At 40.9% G+C, this 16,767-nt stretch overlaps 1 protein-coding gene across 1 annotated transcript in view; it reads right to left on the bottom strand.

The window, feature by feature from the left end:
- The window catches only part of LOC120025252 (zinc finger protein 385A-like), a 60,370-nt gene extending 44,407 nt beyond the window's left edge, over positions 1 to 15,963 (bottom strand). The window contains exon 1 of the mRNA XM_038969741.1: positions 15,796 to 15,963. Within this exon, the coding sequence (XP_038825669.1) occupies positions 15,796 to 15,954 (159 nt within the window). The 5' untranslated portion in view covers positions 15,955 to 15,963. The remainder of the gene's footprint in view (positions 1 to 15,795) is intronic.
- Positions 15,964 to 16,767: the final 804 nt, after the last annotated feature.

The following is a 16,767-nucleotide window of genomic DNA, read 5'->3' as shown; positions in this document are numbered from 1 at the left end:
GTGACGCAGTCAGTCAGTCTTTCCTCAACCCTTAACCAAGAGATACTGGCATGCATAGTATTACAATTAGCCCTCTGATTACAATGAAGAACAAGGCGCGCCGCTTTGTTCTCAACCAGCTGCAGCTTAACTAGGTCTTTCTTTGCAGCACTTGACCATATGACTGGACAATAATCAAGATAAGCTAAAACTAGAGAGTGGTGGAGTGGTGTCAAAAAAGCAGAGGATCTCTTTATTACTGACAGACCTCTACCCATCTTTATAACCATTGAATCTATGGGGGGGTTGCACCAACATGGATGAACTCTTAAACTGGGTTAAATCAAGGTTTATCTATTAATCTTGTTGCACCAAATTTTAAACATAGTTTTAAATGAATCCTAGTTAAATTAAATCCTTCCTCTAATCTAAGTTTAGTTTTCACTTTAAACCTAGATTAATTTTAAGCCTGTTGTTCAATTAATAAAAAAATATAAAAACTTAGATTGGAGATTAATTCTAAACTGCCACTTGAGGTGGTTTAACCTTTACTTAACACCCATCCCGGATCCGGGAGCATCCTCATCAGTAAAAGCTGACTAGCATAGCCTAGCATAGCGCCACAAGTAAATAATAGCATATAAATATCATGAAATCACAAGTCCAATACAGCAAATGAAAGATAAACATCTTGTGCCATCATTTCCGATTTTTTAAATGTTTTACAGCGTAAATACATATTGTGTTTGTTAGCTAACCACAATAGCAAAAGACTCAACCGCATATTTTCACCATGTTTCTACCGCATAGGTAGCTATCACAAAACCGACCAAATATAGATATAATTAGTCACTAACCAAGAAACAACTTCATCAGATGACAGTCTTATAACATGTTATACAATAAATTTATGTTTTGTTCGAAAATGTGCATATTTGAGGTATAAATCATAGTTTTACATTGCAGCTACCATCACAAATATCACCAAAGCAGCCAGAATAATTACAGAGAGCAACGTGAAATACCTAAATACTCATCATAAAACATTTATGAAAAATACATGGTGTACAGCAAATGAAAGATTAACATCTTGTGAATCCAACCAATATTTCAATTTTTTTTTTAAAAGTGTTTTACAGCGAAAACACAATATAGCATTATATTAGCTTACCACAATAGCCAAACACACAACCACATTTATTCACCGCATAGATAGCATTCGCAAAAACCAGCAAAAGATATAAAATTAATCACTAACCTTGACCAACTTCATCAGATGACAGTCTTATAACATCAGGTTATACAATACACTTATGTTTTGTTCGAAAATGTGCATATTTAGAGCTGCAAACCGTGGTTATACATTGTGAATATGTAGCATTGATTGATATTTTGGACACTCACCTAATCTGACCAAAGAACTCATCATAAACTTTACATAAAAATACTTGTTGTATGGCAAATGAAAGATACACTGGTTCTTAATGCAACCGCCGTGTTAGATTTTTAAAAATAACTTTACCATAACAAACAGCTTGCGTTATTGCGAGACAGCGCCCGCCAAAACGGAAGAGAATAGGAATAACATTTTCCACAGAAATACGAAATAACATCATAAATTGTTTTTACTTTTGTTGAGCTTCCATCAGAATCTTGTACAAGGAGTCCTAGGTCGAGGATAAATCGTTGTTTGGTTTTAGAATGTCCTTTTCTCCTGTCGAATTCGTGCCACAATGCTAGCCAATGTTGATGACGTTCCCAGTTTCTCTCGACGCAAAGAACGGAAAACTCCAAAAGTCCCAATAAACGTTGAATAAACTGATGAAACTCGGTTGAAAAAACCTACTTTATGATGTTTTTCTAATATGTATCAAATAAAAACAGAGCCGGAGATATTATAGTATACCGAACTCTTATCATAAGACAATATGGAGGTGCTTCCCGCGCCTAGGTAGAGAAAGGAAATTCTGGACACGTCATTCCAAGAGCTCTTGTTCGACCTCAGATCAAGCTAGACACCCCATTACACCTTCCACTGCCTGTTGACATCTAGTGGAAGGCGTATGAAGTGCATGCATATCGATAAATATTAGGCAATTGAATAGGCAGGCCCTGAAACAGAGCCTTGTTTTCAGATTTTTCACTTCCTGCCTGGAAGTTTGCTGCAAAATGAGTTCTGTTTTACTCACAGATATAATTCAAACAGTTTTAGAAACTTCAGAGTGTTTTCTATCCAATAGCATAATATACATATCGTATGATCTAGAACAGAGTACGAGGCCGTTTAATTTGGGCACGATTTTTTCCAAAGTGAAAACAGCGCCCCCCCCTATTGACAAGAAGTTATTAACTGATCAAATGGCAGCATATCTACTGTGGAGAGACCAAAACGAGGTCCTCAGAGAATACTTAGATACAGGTTGAATCCTGTTGAGTTTTATGATAATTAACTCATTATTAGTAGGCTATTTACGTGCCCATTTTGTACAACAATTGAATTGGGGCTTATGATATGCCCAGCCTTGGTACGAATGATGATGTTATGCAACATGGTGTAACGGGGCTGATAACGTTAACATTGTGGTGAAGTACGATGTTAGGATGAAACAGTCAGAGGTCACCAAGCGCAACATAGCTTCAGCGTGTAAATCAGCTAGAAAGATGTGTCGGCATCGAGTAATTGTCTCTGGCCCCCTCCCAGTTAGGGGGAGTGATGAGCTCTACAGCAGAGTCTCACAACTCAATCGCTGGTTGAAAACTGTTTTCTGCCCCTCCCAAAAGATAGAATTTGTAGATAATTGGCCCTCTTTCTGAGACTCACCCACAAACAGGACCAAGCCTGGCCTGCTGAGGAGTGACGGACTCCATCCTAGCTGGAGGGGTGCTCTCATCTTATCTACCAACATAGACAGGGCTCTAACTCCTCTAGCTCCACAATGAAATAGGGTGCAGGCCAGGCAGCAGGTTGTTAGCCAGCCTGCCAGCTTAGTGGAGTCTGCCACTAGCATAGTCAGTGTAGTCAGCTCAGCTATCCCCATTGAGACTGTGTCTCGACCTAGGTTGGGCAAAACTAAACATGGCGGTGTTCGCCTTAGCAATCTCACTAGGATAAAGACCTCCTCCATTCCTGCCATTATTGAAAGAGATCGTAATACCTCACATCTCAAAATAGGGCTACTTAATGTTAGATCCCTCACTTCAAAGGCAGTTATAGTCAATGAACTAATCACTGATCATAATCTTGATGTGATTGGCCTGACTGAAACATGGCTTAAGCCTGATGAATTTACTGTGTTAAATGAGGCCTCACCTCCTGGTTACACTAGTGACCATATCCCCCGTGCATCCCGCAAAGGCGGAGGTGTTGCTAACATTTACGATAGCAAATTTCAATTTACAAAAAAAAAATGACGTTTTCGTCTTTTGAGCTTCTAGTCATGTAATCTATGCAGCCTACTCAATCCCTTTTTATTTTTTATATAACTCTACTGATGGATTTGTCACAAAAAAATGTAGTTATATAGCGAATGTGTCCATTCTGGTATTGGCACATGCGCTCTAGTCAACAGCTCGTGGACAGACTGTAGTGTGGGTATAGCCTACATGATGAGATTATTATCAAAAAATAAACATAAAAAGAGAAAGATTATTTTAATTTGTCAAACGGCAGCCAAGCATTAGATTTATTAGGATCCCCATTAGCCGATGCCAATGGCAATAGCTAGTCTTACTGGGGTCCGACACGTAACGAAAAAGACATTACAGACAAAATACTTTAAAATATACATACATTAAAAAACATTAACGTGTGTGTGTGTGTGTGTGTGTGTGTGTGTGTGTGTGTGTGTGTGTGTGTGTGTGTGTGTGTGTGCATCTATCAGTTACACATGCATGTCAGTACATACACAGAACAAGTAGGTCACATGGGGGAGAGGCACTGTGCTGTGAGGTGTTGCTTTAATTGTTTTTTGAAACCAGGTTTGCTGTTCACTTGCTTTTTGCCATATAAGATGGAAGGGAGTTCCATGCACTCGTGGCTCTGTATAATACTGTACATTTCCTTGAATTTGTTCTGGACCTGGGGACTGTGAAAAGACCCCTGGTGGCATGTCTGGTGGGGTAAGTGTGTGTGTCAGTGCTGTGTGTACATGAACCTTTTCTCAATAGGGGGTGCTGTTGGCACTTTGTAATAATTTCGTTCCCAAATTAAACTGCCTCGTACTCAATTCTTGCTCGTACAATATGCATATTATTATTACTATTGGATAGAAAACACTCTCTAGTTTCTAAAACCGTTTGAATTATATCTGTGAGTAAAACAGAACTGGAGTTAGAGCAATTTTCCTATGAGGATGTGAGAATGCTGAATTCTGCTGGCTGTTCTGAGATCCGTTTATAAATCTGCCTGTCTTCTATTGGTTGAGATGCACTGCATACGCCTTCCCCTGGATGTCAGTGAATAGTGAGAATTGAAATGGTGTTGCTAGGCAGATCTGAGAGCTTATAAATGGGCTGGGAACGTGGGGTCCGTCCTTTGTCCTCTTCGCCAGGACGCAGAAAGGACCTCTGGCTGTCGTTATAGAAAGCTCCCTTTATAGCCCTTAGATATATCCGGCTCTGTTTTTATTCGATATAGGTGTTAAAGACATCATAATGTTGTTATATTAAACCGAGTTATATCAGTTTATATCATTATATTGCGATTTTCGGATATTTATTTATGCTGCGTTTTAGGGAGTTGGACACGTCTTTGCCACATGGCTAATGTTTACTGCTAATTCCAACGTTGAAGGCGACAATCTACAACCGAGCAACGATTCTTTTGGACAAAGGACACCTTGCCCAAGATTCTGATGGGAGCTCATCAAATAGTAAGAACTATATATGATGTTAATTCGTTGTTCTGTTGAAAAATTTAAAATTCATATTCCGCCATTAATCTCAGTGCGGTCTCGCTTTAACGCACGCTGTATGTCGTAGTAACGTTAATTTTAAAAATCTAACACAGCGATTGCATTAAGAACTAATGTATCTTTCATTTGCTGTCCAACCTGTATTTTTTAGTCAAGTTTAGGATTAGTTACTGATTAGACTAGGTGCCTCTCCCAAGATTTCTCCCGACATATTGTTGGCAGTTTGGCTACTTTTCTCATTGTATAACCACGATTTGTGCCGCTAAATATGCACATTTTCGAACAAACTCTATATGTATTGTGTAATATGATGTTATAGGACTGTCATCTGAAGAAGTTTGAGAAGGTTAGTGAAAAAATTAATATCTTTTGCTGGTTTATTCGTTATCGCTATTGTTGGCCTGAATCAATGCTGTTGTGTGGTTGGCTATTGTAGTAAGCTAATATAATGCCATATTGTGTTTTCGCTGTAAAACACTTAAAAAATCTGAAATATTGGCTGGATTCACAAGATCTTTGTCTTTCATTTGCTGTACGCTGTGTATTTTTCAGAAATGTTTTATGATGAGTATTTAGGTAATACACGATGGTCTCTGTAGTTATTCTAGTTGCTTTGGTGAGAGTTGTGATGGTGGCTGCAATGGTAAACTATGATTTATACCTGAAATATGCACATTTTTCTAACAAACATATGCTATACAATAAATATGTTATCAGACTGTCATCTGATTAAGTTCTTTCTTGGTTAGTGGCTATTTATATCTTTATTTGGTCGAAATTGTGATAGCTACCTATGCAGGAAAAAAATGGTGGGAAAAAAAAGTTGTGTCTTTTGCTATCGTGGTTAGCTAATAGATTTACATATTGTGTCTTCCCTGTAAAACATTTTAAAAATCAGAAATGATGGCTGGATTCACAAGATGTGTATCTTTCATCTGGTGTCTTGGACTTGTGATTTAATGATATTTAGATGCTAGTATTTACTTGTGACGCTATGCTAGGCTATGCTAGTCAGCTTTTTTACTGATGGGGGTGCTCCCGGATCCGGGATTGTGATGAAGTAGAAGTTAACTATGCAAACAACTTGGGATTTCCAACACATTAATGTTTTGTATAAAATAAGAAGTGACGCAGTCAGTCAGTCTTTCCTCAACCCTTAACCAAGAGATACTGGCATGCATAGTATTACAATTAGCCCTCTGATTACAATGACGAACAAGGCGCGCCGCTTTGTTCTCAACCAGCTGCAGCTTAACTAGGTCTTTCTTTGCAGCACTTGACCATATGACTGGACAATAATCAAGATAAGCTAAAACTAGAGAGTGGTGGAGTGGTGTCAAAAAAGCAGAGGATCTCTTTATTACTGACAGACCTCTACCCATCTTTATAACCATTGAATCTATGGGGGGGTTGCACCAACATGGATGAACTCTTAAACTGGGTTAAATCAAGGTTTATCTATTAATCTTGTTGCACCAAATTTTAAACATAGTTTTAAATGAATCCTAGTTAAATTAAATCCTTCCTCTAATCTAAGTTTAGTTTTCACTTTAAACCTAGATTAATTTTAAGCCTGTTGTTCAATTAATAAAAAAATATAAAAACTTAGATTGGAGATTAATTCTAAACTGCCACTTGAGGTGGTTTAACCTTTACTTAACACCCATCCCGGATCCGGGAGCATCCTCATCAGTAAAAGCTGACTAGCATAGCCTAGCATAGCGCCACAAGTAAATAATAGCATATAAATATCATGAAATCACAAGTCCAATACAGCAAATGAAAGATAAACATCTTGTGCCATCATTTCCGATTTTTAAAATATTTTACAGCGTAAATACATATTGTGTTTGTTAGCTAACCACAATAGCAAAAGACTCAACCGCATATTTTCACCATGTTTCTACCGCATAGGTAGCTATCACAAAACCGACCAAATATAGATATAATTAGTCACTAACCAAGAAACAACTTCATCAGATGACAGTCTTATAACATGTTATACAATAAATTTATGTTTTGTTCGAAAATGTGCATATTTGAGGTATAAATCATAGTTTTACATTGCAGCTACCATCACAAATATCACCAAAGCAGCCAGAATAATTACAGAGAGCAACGTGAAATACCTAAATACTCATCATAAAACATTTATGAAAAATACATGGTGTACAGCAAATGAAAGATTAACATCTTGTGAATCCAACCAATATTTCAAATTTTTTTTTTAAAGTGTTTTACAGCGAAAACACAATATAGCATTATATTAGCTTACCACAATAGCCAAACACACAACCACATTTATTCACCGCATAGATAGCATTCGCAAAAACCAGCAAAAGATATAAAATTAATCACTAACCTTGACCAACTTCATCAGATGACAGTCTTATAACATCAGGTTATACAATACACTTATGTTTTGTTCGAAAATGTGCATATTTAGAGCTGCAAACCGTGGTTATACATTGTGAATATGTAGCATTGATTGATATTTTGGACACTCACCTAATCTGACCAAAGAACTCATCATAAACTTTACATAAAAATACTTGTTGTATGGCAAATGAAAGATACACTGGTTCTTAATGCAACCGCCGTGTTAGATTTTTAAAAATAACTTTACCATAACAAACAGCTTGCGTTATTGCGAGACAGCGCCCGCCAAAACGGAAGAGAATAGGAATAACATTTTCCACAGAAATACGAAATAACATCATAAATTGTTTTTACTTTTGTTGAGCTTCCATCAGAATCTTGTACAAGGAGTCCTAGGTCGAGGATAAATCGTTGTTTGGTTTTAGAATGTCCTTTTCTCCTGTCGAATTCGTGCCACAATGCTAGCCAATGTTGATGACGTTCCCAGTTTCTCTCGACGCAAAGAACGGAAAACTCCAAAAGTCCCAATAAACGTTGAATAAACTGATGAAACTCGGTTGAAAAAACCTACTTTATGATGTTTTTCTAATATGTATCAAATAAAAACAGAGCCGGAGATATTAGCCGTGTATACCGAACTCTTATCATAAGACAATATGGAGGTGCTTCCCGCGCCTAGGTAGAGAAAGGAAATTCTGGACACGTCATTCCAAGAGCTCTTGTTCGACCTCAGATCAAGCTAGACACCCCATTACACCTTCCACTGCCTGTTGACATCTAGTGGAAGGCGTATGAAGTGCATGCATATCGATAAATATTAGGCAATTGAATAGGCAGGCCCTGAAACAGAGCCTTGTTTTCAGATTTTTCACTTCCTGCCTGGAAGTTTGCTGCAAAATGAGTTCTGTTTTACTCACAGATATAATTCAAACAGTTTTAGAAACTTCAGAGTGTTTTCTATCCAATAGCAATAATAATATACATATCGTATGATCTAGAACAGAGTACGAGGCCGTTTAATTTGGGCACGATTTTTTCCAAAGTGAAAACAGCGCCCCCCCCTATTGACAAGAAGTTATTAACTGATCAAATGGCAGCATATCTACTGTGGAGAGACCAAAACGAGGTCCTCAGAGAATACTTAGATACAGGTTGAATCCTGTTGAGTTTTATGATAATTAACTCATTATTAGTAGGCTATTTACGTGCCCATTTTGTACAACAATTGAATTGGGGCTTATGATATGCCCAGCCTTGGTACGAATGATGATGTTATGCAACATGGTGTAACGGGGCTGATAACGTTAACATTGTGGTGAAGTACGATGTTAGGATGAAACAGTCAGAGGTCACCAAGCGCAACATAGCTTCAGCGTGTAAATCAGCTAGAAAGATGTGTCGGCATCGAGTAATTGTCTCTGGCCCCCTCCCAGTTAGGGGGAGTGATGAGCTCTACAGCAGAGTCTCACAACTCAATCGCTGGTTGAAAACTGTTTTCTGCCCCTCCCAAAAGATAGAATTTGTAGATAATTGGCCCTCTTTCTGAGACTCACCCACAAACAGGACCAAGCCTGGCCTGCTGAGGAGTGACGGACTCCATCCTAGCTGGAGGGGTGCTCTCATCTTATCTACCAACATAGACAGGGCTCTAACTCCTCTAGCTCCACAATGAAATAGGGTGCAGGCCAGGCAGCAGGTTGTTAGCCAGCCTGCCAGCTTAGTGGAGTCTGCCACTAGCATAGTCAGTGTAGTCAGCTCAGCTATCCCCATTGAGACTGTGTCTCGACCTAGGTTGGGCAAAACTAAACATGGCGGTGTTCGCCTTAGCAATCTCACTAGGATAAAGACCTCCTCCATTCCTGCCATTATTGAAAGAGATCGTGATACCTCACATCTCAAAATAGGGCTACTTAATGTTAGATCCCTCACTTCAAAGGCAGTTATAGTCAATGAACTAATCACTGATCATAATCTTGATGTGATTGGCCTGACTGAAACATGGCTTAAGCCTGATGAATTTACTGTGTTAAATGAGGCCTCACCTCCTGGTTACACTAGTGACCATATCCCCCGTGCATCCCGCAAAGGCGGAGGTGTTGCTAACATTTACGATAGCAAATTTCAATTTACAAAAAAAAAAATACGTTTTCGTCTTTTGAGCTTCTAGTCATGTAATCTATGCAGCCTACTCAATCCCCTTTTATAGCTACTGTTTACAGGCCTCCTGGGCCATATACAGCGTTCCTCACTGAGTTCCCTGAATTCCTATCGGACCTTGTAGTCATAGCAGATAATATTCTAATTTTGGTGATTTTAATATTCACATGGAAAAGTCCACAGACCCACTCCAAAAGGCTTTTGGAGCCATCATCGACTCAGTGGGTTTTGTCCAACATGTCTCTGGACCTACTCACTGCCACAGTCATACTCTGGACCTAGTTTTGTCCCATGGAATAAATGTTGTAGATCTTAATGTTTTTCCTCATAATCCTGGACTATCGGACCACCATTTTATTACGTTTGCAATCGCAACAAATAATCTGCTCAGACCCCAACCAAGGAGCATCAAAAGTCGTGCTATAAATTCTCAGACAACACAAAGATTCCTTGATGTCCTTCCAGACTCCTTCTGCCTACCCAAGGACGGAGGACAGAAATCAGAGGACAGAAATCAGTTAACCACCTTACTAAGGAACTCAATTTAACCTTGCGCAATACCCTAGATGCAGCTGCACCCCTAAAAACTAAAAACATTTGTCATAAGAAACTAGCTCCCTGGTATACAGAAAATACCCGAGCTCTGAAGCAAGCTTCCAGAAAATTGGAACGGAAATGGCGCCACACCGAACTGGAAGTCTTCCGACTAGCTTGGAAAGACAGTACCGTGCAGTATCGAAGAGCCCTCACTGCTGCTCGATCATCCTATTTTTCCAACTTAATTGAGGAAAATAAGAACAATCCAAAATGTATTTTTGATACTGTCGCAAAGCTAACTAAAAAGCAGCATTCCCCAAGTGAGGTTGGCTTTCACTTCAGCAGTAAAAAATTCATGAACTTCTTTGAGGAAAAGATCATGATCATTAGAAAGCAAATTACGGACTCCTCTTTAAATCTGCGTATTCCTCCAAAGCTCAGCTGTCCTGAGTCTGCACAACTCTGCCAGGACCTAGGATCAAGAGAGACACTTAAGTGTTTTAGTACTATATCTCTTGACACAATGATGAAAATAATCATGACATCTAAACCTTCAAGTTGCATACTGGACCCTATTCCAACTAAACTACTTAAAGAGCTGCTTCATGTGCTTGGCCCTCCTATGTTGAACATAATAAACGGCTCTCTATCCACCGGACGTGTACCAAACTCACTGAAAGTGGCAGTAATAAAGCCTCTCTTGAAAAAGCCAAACCTTGACCCAGAAAATATAAAAAACTATCGGCCTATATCGAATCTTCCATTCCTCTCAAAAAAAAATGAAAATGCTGTTGCGTAGCAACTCACTGCCTTCCAGAAGACAAACAATGTATACGAAATGCTTCAGTCTGGTTTTGGACCCCATCATAGCACTGAGACTGCACTTGTGAAGGTGGTAAATGACCCTTTAATGGCGTCAGACCGAGGCTCTGCATCTGTCCTCGTGCTACTAGACCTTAGTGCTGCCTTTGATACCATCGATCACCACATTCTTTTGGAGAGATTAGATACCCAAATTGGTCTACACGGACAAGTTCTGGCCTGGTTTAGATCTTATCTGTCGGAAAGATATCAGTTTGTCTCTGTGAATGGTTTGTCCTCTGACAAATCAACTGTACATTTCGGTGTTCCTCAAGGTTCCGTTTTAGGACCACTATTGTTTTCACTATATATTTTGCCTCTTGGGGGATGTCATTCGAAAACATAATGTTAACTTTCACTGCTATGCGGATGACACACAGCTGTACATTTCAATGAAACATGGTGAAGCCCCAAAATTGCCCTCGCTAGAAGCCTGTGTTTCAGACATAAGGAAGTGGATGGCTGAAAACTTTCTACTTTTAAACTCGGACAAAACAGAGATGCTTGTTCTAGGTCCCAAGAAACAAAGAGATCTTCTGTTAAATCTGACAATTAATCTTGATGGTTGTAAAGTCGTCTCAAATAAAACTGTGAAGGACCTCCGCGTTACTCTGGACCCTGATCTCTCTTTTGACGAACATATCAAGACTGTTTCAAGGACAGCTTTTTTCCATCTACGTAACATTGCAAAAATCAGAAATTTTCTGTCCAACAATGACGCAGAAAAATTAATCCATGCTTTTGTTACTTCTAGGTTAGACTACTGCAATGCTCTACTTTCCGGCTACCCGGATAAAGCACTAAATAAACTTCAGTTAGTGCTAAATACGGCTGCTACTCCAGTGCTAGCCTCCCTTCACTGGCTTCCTGTTAAGGCAAGGGTTGATTTCAAGGTTTTACTGTTAACCTACAAAGCGTTACATGGGCTTGCTCCTACCTATCTTTCCGAGTTGGTCCTGCCGTACATACCTACACGTACGCTACGGTCACAAGACGCAGGCCTCCTAATTGTCCCTAGAATTTCTAAGCAAACAGCTGGAGGCAGGGCTTTCTCCTATAGATCTCAATTTTTATGGAATGGTCTGCCTACCCATGTGACGCAGACTCGGTCTCAACCTTTAAGTCTTTATTGAAGACTCATCTCTTCAGTAGGTCCTATGATTGAGTGTAGTCTGGCCCAGGAGTGTGAAGGTGAACGGAAAGGCTTTGGAGCAACGAACTGCCCTTGCTGTCTCTGCCTGGCCGGTTCCCCTCTCTCCACTGGGATTCTCTGCCTCTAACCCTATTACAGGGGCTGAGTCACTGGCTTACTGGTGCTCTTTCATGCCACCCCTAGGTGGGGTGCGTCACTTGAGTGGGTTGAGTCACTGACGTGATCTTCCTGTCTGGGTTGGCGCCCCTCCTGGGTTGTGCCGTGGCGGAGATCTTTGTGGCCTATACTCGGCCTTGTCTCAGGATGGTAAGTTGGTGGTTGAAGATATCCCTCTATTGGTGTGGGGGCTGTGCCTTGGCAAAGTGGGTGGGGTTATATCCTTCCTGTTTGGCCCTGTCCGGGGGTATCATCGGATGGGGCCACAGTGTCTCCTGACCCCTCCTGTCTCAGCCTCCAGTATTTATGCTGCATTAGTTTATGTGTTGGGGGACTAGGGTCAGTTTGTTATATCTGGAGTACTGTCTTATCTGGTGTCCTGTGTGAATTTAAGTATGCTCCCTCTAATTCTCTCTTTCTCTCTTTCTTTCTCTCTCTCGGGGGACCTGAGCCCTAGGACCATGCCTCAGGACGACCTGACATGATGACTCCTTGCTGTCCCCAGTCCACCTGGTCGTGCTGCTGCTCCAGTTTCAACTGTTCTGCCTGCGGCTATGGAACCCTGACCTGTTCACTGGACGTGCTACCTGTCCCAGACCTGCTGTTTTCAACTCTCTAGAGACCGCAGGAGCGGTAGAGATACTCTTAATGATCAGCTATGAAAAGCCAACTGACATTTACTCCTGACGTGCTGCACCCTCGACAACTACTGTGATTATTATTATTTGACCATGCTGGTCATTTATGAACATTTGAACATCTTGGCCATGTTCTGTTATAATCTTCACCTGGCACAGCCAGAAGAGGACTGGCCACCCCTCATAGCCTGGTTCCTCTCTAGGTTTCTTCCTGGGTTTTGGCCTTTCTAGGGAGTTTTTCCTAGCCACCGTGCTTCTACACCTGCATTGCTTGCTGTTTGGGGTTATAGGCTGGGTTTCTGTACAGCACTTTGAGATATCAGCTGATGTACGAAGGGCTATATAGTTAAATTTGATTTGATTTGATTTGAAGTAGCATTAACATTAGTTTTAACGTGCATTATAGGCATTGATATTTACCAGTTATTTATGCTTACTAAATATTGGTGGGTCAAGTTGTCCGTTGTCATCATTGGGGTTATGGAGAGGGGCAAACTGTTTGGGAATCATCTCGCATATCTTCTGGGTGATAGGATTAATCCCTTGGACGGAGGCCCCTATCCGGCTCCGGTCTGAAATAGCCCCCGCCTCTTCTCTGCCACATCCTTTTTGGCTTTTGCTTTAATCTATGTCGATCCATTGCATTTGTTGCATAAAATGGCCCAGGTCTTTTCCTTCTTTTTGACAGTCGTGTTGTCTGTCTTTTAATCCTCCAGTACGTTACTAAATTCCTCCATCAGCTCCAACTATAGTTTTTTTTCCTAAATGAAGAATTTTGAACTTCTTTGACATGCCATGATGAGGTGGCTAGCGGACAAATAATACATGTCTAAATAACCTTAAGTAATGACAATTATAAATTATAGTGTATGCTAGCTAGCTCAGTTTATAAACTAGCTAGCTACAGTAGCTAATGTTAGCTAACCAATTCGTTTTCTGTCTAGTACTGGCAAATAACAGATTTTATTTCAAATCCGCCAACCCATGAGAACCTTTCACGATGGAGTTTCAGTAGTTCTAACATTACATTGTTTATTTTATCAAGGAACAGCAACTTTGTGGCCTCATTTGTCAAGTAGGCTAGCTACTTCGCTTCAACTCACAAAATACATCATATATTGGTGTAACATGTCACTAATCATAGTTTAAAACCGTTAATCATAGATTTAATGATCAGATTTAAAATGAAGTGGAACAACACATCTCTGATTAATTTAAAATCTAAATTTACAAAACCTAGATTAGCTCTAATCCTAGATGAATTTAAACCATGTTGGTGCAACCCACCCTCTATGTTTTGACCATGACAGTTTACAATCTAAGGTAACACCAAGTAATCATCATGTCACCAAAATAAAACCCTTGATATTTATTGGAAAGGAGCATCAAGCTCATCACCTTTCACCACCCTGTTAAATTCATCATAACTTGCCTTCCCGAGTTGTAGTGGGAGGGACCACACAACATGTCATCGCTTGACTCCAACTTTACTTCCATATGACGGTTATTATATCAACACTTGGACATAATAGCGTTTCCACCGCCATTTCTAGCATAATCAATTTCACAGACACAAAAAGATCCCACCTTGACTAGCGAATTTGGTTTTGTCGACATTTGGAAGGTTACCGACAAATTTGCTGTTTCCATCATTGCTGTTTCCTTTCATTACATTTTTATCGGACGAACTTTACGTGCATAAAATGATTGGATGGTAACCTGGTCTGCTGCGCGTGTGTGTGCGCGCATGTGTGAGCCCATCTGTGTGTGTGCCGCTCTCACGCGTGCGTGTGCACCACTGTTTGTCGCTGACCTTCACTTGAAACCCAATCTGGAAATGAACTGAATGGGGCCTTGTCTAAAAACGCTGACTATGTGGAACGCTGGCTGTGCCACTTATAATTGATTAGCCATAACTTATTGTATTGCAGTAAAACGCTTGCCTGGTCATTTTGTGTATATGCAGAGCCTCATGCTGCCACAGGGAGTTGTAATCACTTGTCCACTGATTATTGAGGGTCATCCTATAAAACCACACCACTTCATTAGAATACATCCCCTGTCTTCATTCATGAGAAGACACCTCTAAATGACAGGCACATTCATCCCACTGTCCTCTATCCAGGAATATTATGCGAAACCAAAGCCAATTACGATTAATAATCTGTCAGACACACTGCGACAGGTACAAGTACAAATAATATTCTGTCAGACAGCCTGCATCAAGACTGCACTAGTGGTATATTTCAAGTTATGGGCTAGTCATTTACTATATCTCTCTGCTGCGTTCTGTCCTGTGTTGTTGTAAACATGACCATGTTGTTTTGAATATGACTGTTTTTGTGTATATGCTTTTCAATGTAAACACACACATGGAAACAACCATGCAGCTGGATGTTCTGTGGAATGCTAATCTGTTTGATGTGTTGAGACATTAGAGTTGATGTGTGAAATCTTCCCCTTGGTCTGACTAGTCAGTGCCACGTCATTAGATAGATAGCATTGACTATTCACAATGTACTGCATAAGGCAGAATATGAAGTTGGCAACAAACACGTACAGTGTATAGATGTATTTTTACAGTAAACAGTAGGCTATATTTCCCCTGCTAAAACAGAGTGTATGACCTCTGAATATACAGTCAGGGTGGAAACTCATTGTGTATGCTTTATTTTCGTGCTCTTGGGAACCTGGCCAAGTGGAGAGGTGACCCTGTGTATGTGTGCCTGCCTGCTGCTGTCCACTCAGCCACAGTCCTGAAGTTGTAAAAGAAGCTGACACAGGGGGATGGGGAGTCTACATGTGTGTGTATGCTGTGTTAGTCTGTGTCTATGATGTGTTAGTATGAGGTGTGTGTGTGTGTGTGTGTGTGTGTGTGTGTGTGTGTGTGTGTGTGTGTGTGTGTGTGTGTGTGTGTGTGTGTGTGTGTGTGTGTGTGTGTGTGTGTGTGTGTGTGTGTGTGTGTGTGTGTGTGTGTGTGTGTGTGTGTGTGCGCATGTGTGTGTGGAGTCCGTTTACTCACTGTTGAGTAACTGTTGGTGTTGAAGTTGTGGAACAGGCCCATGCTGTGTTGTGGTGGAGCTGTGTCCATGGGGAACTGCAGGAACTGCTTCATGTCCAGTGGGGGCGGGATCACCGTGGGGGTCCTGAGGAAGGCAGGGACCGCCCCCGGACGGTTCATGCTGCCTGGAGAGAGACAGACAGAGGGAGAGAGATGGTTTATTCAGAATATATCTAAACAGTCAGTGGTATTTTTCTATTGTTTGTCAATGTAACACACACACACACACACACACACACACACACACACACACACACACACACACACACACACACACACACACACACACACACACACACACACACACACACACACACAGACAGACACTTATAGAAGGACACCTATAGAAGGACTCACTCAGTACTCTGCTCAATCCCCCCTCTCCTCAATCACTAACTAACAGCATCTCAGAGACTAGATTGAGAGCGAAAGAGAGAGAGAGAATGAGAAAGAAAGAGAGAGAGATGGGGGGGGTAAAGACTAGCTCTACACTTGACATCCACCTCTCCTCTAATCAGCCATTCCCTCTGAGCCCAGCTCCTCTGAGAGACAGAATAAACACAGACATCCACTCTGCATCATCCCTTTCCTCTCCCCTTCTCTTCTCCTGTGCTCTCTCTCCCTCAAACCTTCTCTCTATCCATCCCTCCCTCCCCCTGCATTCTCTCTGGCGGTTAAGCAGTGGTGAAAGCTTTCACTTGAGTCTACTGTGACGGGGGAGGCTAAGCTCACAGCTGGAGCGCTGCAGATATCAACCTAGCTCCCCCGTATTCCTCTCTCACTTTCTCTCTCTCTCTCTCTCTCGCTCCCTCACTCTGTGCACCGCTTCCTCTCCCCATTTCAAACTCTCTTTTTTCTGCCTCTGTGCTTCTGTAACCCTCTACCCTCCCTTACTCCATGACTCTCCTGCTGGCATTCCCATTCCCTCCCTCC

Source organism: Salvelinus namaycush, chromosome 2 (genome assembly GCF_016432855.1).
Source record: "Salvelinus namaycush isolate Seneca chromosome 2, SaNama_1.0, whole genome shotgun sequence".
NCBI classification, from domain to species: Eukaryota; Metazoa; Chordata; class Actinopteri; order Salmoniformes; family Salmonidae; genus Salvelinus; species Salvelinus namaycush.
This window is presented reverse-complemented; position numbering and strand designations above follow the sequence as displayed.